The sequence below is a fragment of the Bemisia tabaci genome, chromosome 9 (assembly GCF_918797505.1).
Source record: "Bemisia tabaci chromosome 9, PGI_BMITA_v3".
NCBI lineage: Eukaryota > Metazoa > Arthropoda > Insecta > Hemiptera > Aleyrodidae > Bemisia > Bemisia tabaci.
The window spans coordinates 21945047-21952131 of record NC_092801.1 but is presented as its reverse complement, the minus strand read 5'-3'; the positions used below and the strand labels follow the sequence as shown (position 1 = coordinate 21952131).

Sequence of the window (7085 nt, the reverse complement as noted above, 5' to 3'; positions counted from 1 at the left end):
TCTAAAGGGCTGCATTGTATAGTTTTTTTTCACACAAAAATAGTTTTGCATTCACGAGCTTGATGAGTTGGCCAATTCTAATTGTAGTGCTCAAGTAAACAAAAAGGTTACAAGACTGATTGATAAGGATTGAGCTACAAAAGACGACGTAAAGTAGTTTGAGACCTCAAATTTGTGAAACATTCGTCCTTTGCAATCTATTTATACTGGTGTACTGTTCTGTGAGTCATCTTAAACTTCAATGATTAAGAATGATCACTTTTAAGCGAAGGTTTGTACGGTCCCAAAAGAGGAACTGGGATATTGTAGGGAATACTGGCATATACTGGTTCACACAGGTAGATGAGTATCAAAAGAAAAGAATAAAATATTGGTAAAAAAATTGATCTACCTTGCAAAAAGTTATTTTAACAATGATTAAAACTGTCCGATCTAATAGTTGTAGATACCTGCATTACTTTTAAAAAAGAGATAAATGCTTGTTCTTATTCTGTCAATTTCATTTAATTTCTTGGAAGTATGAGGTGCCATACACTCGCACGAACACTCTCAATTTCGTCTAAAATTGTGAACTGAATATAATACTGAAAAAGTTGCACAGGAGTTGTGAGGGGGCTGGTCCCTCAACTTTTGTAACAGTTCACTTAATCTCTCTTAATAATTTGAAAATGCATGAGTATTTCTCCCAAATCAGCCCCTGGGAGTAAGGTACGAGAGGAAGAAACTGTACCATTTAAAAACGAATTATTGAAGAAACTTTTTACGGTAAGAATGAATGGGGCTGTCAAAAAAAATGTTTTTGGAAAACGCGTCAAAAATCAAGAGTGTCTTTTTATTTTTACTATTTTTGATTTGATCAAATTGAAGTTGAAAAAACATGTAAAGGAGACACCAAAAATTTAACCTGTTCAAACAGAAAAAAATCTCACCAATAGATTTCCAGAGGTAATATAGAGTATTGATCGCTGTGTCAGTCTCCAGTATGATACTGTTGACATTATAGAACATTCCACCATTTGAGGTTCTGTGTTGCAACTGAGACCATTTATTTGCGACTATATTATCCTTAGGTATAAAAACAGTTTTAAGCTTTCCAAGGTGGAAAACGCATTTGTAATTAAAAATTGATAAGGACCTACATACTTTTAAAGCAATTTTTCCATGATGCGACAGCCCCACTTAGACAGTTTCAAATTTTTTTCTGAAATGTTATTATTGATACTTACTGAAGTAATAAATGCTGTGAACTCCACTACAATTCACTTGGCGTAAAGTAATGATTGTAAAAGTTTCCGAAAGAGACTGACGCAAAAGTAATTAGTTCATCTTCGTAGTTCAGCTCAAAATGTATTAAGGGGATGATTGCTTCAGTTTATCGATTGAGCAACTATCAAGTAAGAGCTAACTAAACATATGTATTCCGAACAAAAGAGATTTTAATCTCATTTTTTCACAGAAAAAAAGGTAATAGGAGGTAAAGACTCTAATAAATTACTGAGAGTCAGTAGCCATAAAAACAAAGGGGGCCACAAGTGCTTGAAGTAAGTATTTAAATTTTATGATATACATGAAATCCAAATTAATGTATCTCTATTGGGACAATTCAAATTTTTGAAAAATATTTAAATCGGTAGAAAAAATCATATTAATATTAGGAAAATAAATTTTGACAAGTTCATAATTCTATTTTTTAGGCCATTCCATGGTCTTCCAGAAAAATTTTGAACGATATCTTTGATTTGTGTCCGTGTAAAAAAAGAAGAAAAAAAAGAATTAGATGAAGGATGGAAAAAAAAACATTTGCCCTTTTGACCCTGGCAACACACCTGTTCAAAATCTATGGAGGTCAAGTGAACATTTCACCAAAGTAATTTCATGTTTCTGAGATATTTTCATAGAAAACTAATTCATCAAAATTAGTTTATTCCAGACCTATGTAAGGTATCATTAAAGATTTGTTTATGACATTTTTTAGACGACTTTATTAAAACTGATTCAGATATTTCAATTTCAAAGCGAAGAGGATTTGCAAAACTCAGGTGAGCAAAGATTTCAAAGTTGTTCCAAAAAATTTCAAGACTGAACTCTCTGAAATATATCTACCATATCTATAAAACAAGCTGCAAAAGGACTGTCATAAAAATGTCTCATCGAAGTTAAAATATTAATTTATCAACATGGCAGCAAAACTCTGAACTGAAGTCTGCAGATGCACCTTGAGCATTAATTCATAGTAATTTTCATCCGAGAGATTTTTGGATTCTTTTGTGAAAGAGACAATTGAAGAGTCTAGAGGATATAAACGGTATTGCAAACTGGGCTTCTTGTCTTCTCAGAGAATGCTTCTTTTCTTGGCACGTTTTTTTCCTATTTAGAGATAGAAAATTTATGATGGCCTAAATAGCAGTATATCACATTTTTATGGTGAAACCATAAAACCACATATCTCAGTTTGCAACGTAGCAGAATTCTTATCACATTTGACTTTCTGAAGGATGACTATAATCATAATTTTTGCACAAGTTTTTTATTTATTTTTCTTTACATTGTCATATTCTCAGACGATTTTTTTTTCAAAAATTCTAGTAACATTCCTTCAAAAAAGTAACGCAGATACAGAAATTTTGCAACAGCAATTGAGACACGTATTTTTGTAGTTTTACGGTCCATTTCTTCTGGACTCAACAAATGTAAAAAGATTTCCTAGCGGAGAAGTTAAGGAGCAGTTCAAAGAAGGCCCCAAAATTGAGTGCACTATTTATTTACAAATTACATACAAAAAAAAAACATTAAGTTTAAGTTCAACAACACAGCTCTGTCATTATGGCAATTCCTTGGTTCAAAACACATGTGTGGCAACAGCATGATGGGATGTCATTCAGTAGAGCGGATTTACCTGCAGAGGAAATTTAAAAAAAAACAACATGTTAGTCCATTTCAGTGCTTTGGTACATGCGTTTTATTTTCAAAACTACCTTTGTAGATAATTCCATTCTGCTTTATGGTATCCAATGGAGGCTTAAGTGAGCAAGACTTGACATCTTTAATTTTCCTGAAAATGTATTTCTCGGCGTTAGCAGTCTTATAATTGAAGTTTGAATAAGAAAAAAAACAAGAAAATTTTGTCAAATTATAGGTCACTTGGAAATTCTTGTTACATTCCGCTTCTCGCGAGCATATTGGGTTAAATCTTTTGAAGTCATTGAATGATGGATCTTTAAGCTAAATGTATATCAAGATGAAAAATGTTTTGAAACACTGAACACATTTTGCTTGACAGTAGGTTTCACCTAAAATATTTAGTAAAGGAACCACTGGCTCTAGAAGTACATTTTGATTATACTGTGCGATGAGGAGCTACTACTTCTGGGTCATTTTAGAAACAGCGTATGTGCAGTTAGTTTCATGATGCAAATGAGTGCTTTCATGAATGAGCCAGAAATAGGAGTTCTTAATTGCAAAATTCAGTACATTTCAGCCTCCAGCTACTTGAAAATCAGATTTGGAAACCAAAATTTAACGCCTTAATTATTCAGTTGAAAAGAATTTACTATACGGTTTGATTAATAGGATGTGATACGTAGCTATTGAATACTAAAAGTTTTTGGTCTTTCAAATGAGATTTCATAAAATAGACAACTGAATTGTGTAAACTGAGTGGTTCTATATATTGCTGAATATAGAAAGTGAAACCAATACTTTAGCCTAATCTGTTTCATATCTCCGAATCTATTTATTTCCAATTAATATAAAGTCACTTTAAGCAATTATTCAGGGAAGGATTCGCAATTTCATTTGAAGTCAAAACTGACACAGCTCAACCTCACTTAAGTGTCTTCTGCTTGTTCAGAAAATAAGTACAAATGTCTTGAACACTTTCACAGCGGCAGTCGTAGAAACAAATACACCATTTTTGTAAGGCAAATGTACAGATGATACGGTTATGATTCAAAGAATTTTTGGTTACAAACATAATAACATGATAAATAAATACATAAAAATAACGTTCATGAATGCGAACGAATATAAATAAAATTTTGTAACTACACAAATACATATAAACTAGCTGAATACACATTTGTACCCTAGAACTTATTAATGTAAATTTTACAAAGTTGACACAAGACTAAACAAGTTAAAACAATTTAAAAAGGAGGGAGAGCTTCGAAGGCTCTCAGTGAATAAAAATCTTATACAACAAATTTAACTAATGCAACAACTGGGTATTTCACGTCGTGCGACGTCGTATACCCGGAAAAATAAACTTTCAATACATGGACTTATTCAAACGGAAGAGCAAGAACGAAGTGGAAATGCAAGAATGCAAAAATTCTCAACAAAAACAACTTCTGGAGCTGATAATTCTGGATACCAGAAATAAGATGGACACCCTATTATCTTCAAAAATTCTGTTGAATATCATTCGTAGATTATAAATCATAGAAGTACAAGAGGCTCTTAAAACATTTAAATTGTTCTCAGTCTGGTCTCCAACCAAAAAATTAATAAATATTAGTTCAACAACAAGAAATGCAAAAGAAGGTGGTCGTTTCATGATAAAGTATTAAAGAGCTTGCTTTGGTTTTCAAAAGTCGACTACCATTTATGTCTTGAGGTTTTAGATTCATGGAAAATTCACAGGTGGCTGGTAATTTTTTTTTTTCTCGATTACGACGAACTGATGGAGAAAATGTTGATACTTCAAGACTCAAACATGTAAGTTGAATAAAATTTGATTGTTCATTGCAAGTGATTGTCTGTTAAATGCTGTCGTATTTTGAGCAAGCATAAGGATTAGTAGCTTAAAAGGAAGTAACAAAGGAATATTCTGAGATGGTAGTCCCAAAAATGCCTGCCTGCAGATAACTCGCATCCCAATTTTTGTTGCACATTAATGTTGTGAAAAAATTCTTGTAAGAACCTGTGTTGCAATTTTCAGCCCTAAAAATGGGTACCGGTTATTTGTTCCTGCAATATTCCCCAGTTTTGGTCCCAGACTGAAGCTATTACTTTCGTCACAAGGGAGAAGAAAATACTTCCCGAAATCCTGAAAAATCTCGAATCCATCTGGATATTTATTACTTGAGTCAACCTCTAACGATTCAGAATTGTTTTGGAAAATATTCTTTGGAATAGCATTAAATTAAAACTAGGATTACAATTTTATTTTTCATTCCATTAATTTAAAAGAATGGCAATACATGAAATGATGATTGTCAGTTAGTGCCTTCTTGCAATATTCTTGCTGAAATCTCACACATAATCATCATCAGAGGCTCTAAGAACTACTTCTGCACAAGCTGAAAGGGCCAAAGATTGCGCAGTTTCCTGTAGGAGTGCGTAAAGACCCTGAAGAATGAAACAACAAATTTAAAATCACTAGAGATTTGGCAACTTGGAATTTTTGGTCTGAATGCAAGGCGATCCTCGGTTGCTCTCGTTGGATATTCGCTTGCGGGTTTAGAGTGATAGTTGAGCAATGCAAACACCACTTCAGACACCTCTCCGACCACGCATTACAAACAACTTGATCTACGGCAACAGCATGTCAACATGGTATGGGCTTTTACGCAACTGGTTCAACATAATTTGCTGGATACAGACCGACGCGCCCTTCTTTCCGTCCTTTGCACCAACCTTGTTCGTCTTCATCTTCTAGTTTTTCAAAAGTTTCCCCTGGAATAAAGATTAATTTATTACTTTTCTAATTTCAGTGAATATTATGAACAGATAAAATGAGGTAACTTTTCTTTCATCACGTCTAAATCTTTCGCTTGTTTTCAACCTAGACCTCAATAGAAAATAATAAAACTAATTAATAACACTAAAAAGAATAGCTTTTAACAATTCTTCCAGTCTCACATCCTCTGTTGACATTAAAAACGTAACTTTGTACCCACTAAAAAATTAAAATATTTGTCGGATTAAAATGAATCTTACAATTTAAATCATTAATGTAATTGACAGATTTGCTCCAGTCACATGCTCTTCCTTACACTATATCCTTTTAATTTCTGTGTTTTATGAAATAAAAACATTGACCCACCCATTGCTGAGCTAAGAATCAGTCACTGCCATTCAATTAGACATTCTCAAAAAGACTAGAGCTATAGAATTAAAAAACGAAAAAATACAAAATAGAAGTTTAAATTGACCTGTTCCAGAACTCGAAGCTCCAAAATATTATAGCATTTAATTGATTAATTACATTATTATGTACTCATTCTAGGAAATAAAACGGGTCAATTAATACAGTTTTTACAGTTTTTCTTGCATTTTCATTTCTGGCGCTTGAGTTCTTTTGAGAAGGGCCAATTCAATTGAAGTGCACACAGTTAAGCATACAACATGGTTGTTAGGTATTGAAGAGTTTGCCTATAGAAGGGCGTATTTTAAAGTTGTCCTCCATTTTGAAAATTAATAATACAGCATTGGCATATCTTTGGAAACACATTGTCACATTTTTGTCTTGATCTGACGCTCCTGTGCAAAATTAAAAGCCAAAATGTACAAAACCACTTTCTCAAAGTTTCAAATGAGTTATGCCAAGAACACACATTTTTCAATGACGCCCTTTTACAGGCAAACTCTTTGATTCTTATTCTTAGTGACAAATAGAAAATACTGCATGTTTGATTGAATCTTTCAGTTTGAAAATGACCCATCTTGGAAAATGAAATTTTTCAGGAGTCGATAAAAACTGCGTAACAGCCAGAAAAAAGTGTTTCTATGCCAAAAAAAAAAAAAAAATTAACAGCTTAAAAAACCTGAGTTGGGTCGTTTTGGAACTAAAACATTCAATTTCTAAAGGGCATGTAGAAAGGGTGGGAAATTCAAATGTGTGGTGCAAAATGAGAATTTTCAGGAATGGTTCTCAGTATTTACTTCGTGTAATCTGAGAATTCTTAGGTGCAATACTGAAAGGGTAAATAGATTACTTGTCAAACGCAAAGACATAATGACGGCACGCTCGTATCTACTAACGTGGGGGATAAGTGATACAGTCCTGGCGCTCTGCGTTTGTGTGAGTGTGTAAATAAGCACGGGAATCCATGGCGACAAAGGGAAATTTGATTTGAACTTGT

The 7085-nt window shown here is 33.2% G+C and overlaps 1 protein-coding gene across 6 annotated transcripts in view; it reads right to left on the bottom strand.

Moving 5' to 3' along the window:
* Positions 1-2745: 2745 nt before the first annotated feature.
* The window catches only part of Synd (protein kinase C and casein kinase substrate in neurons protein Synd), a 116729-nt gene continuing 112389 nt past the window's right edge, over positions 2746-7085 (bottom strand). For all 6 annotated transcript variants that reach the window (XM_019047944.2, XM_019047942.2, XM_019047941.2 and 3 more), the window contains one exon: positions 2746-5676. In XM_019047944.2, the coding sequence (XP_018903489.1) occupies positions 5567-5676 (110 nt within the window). In that variant the 3' untranslated portion in view covers positions 2746-5566. The remainder of the gene's footprint in view (positions 5677-7085) is intronic.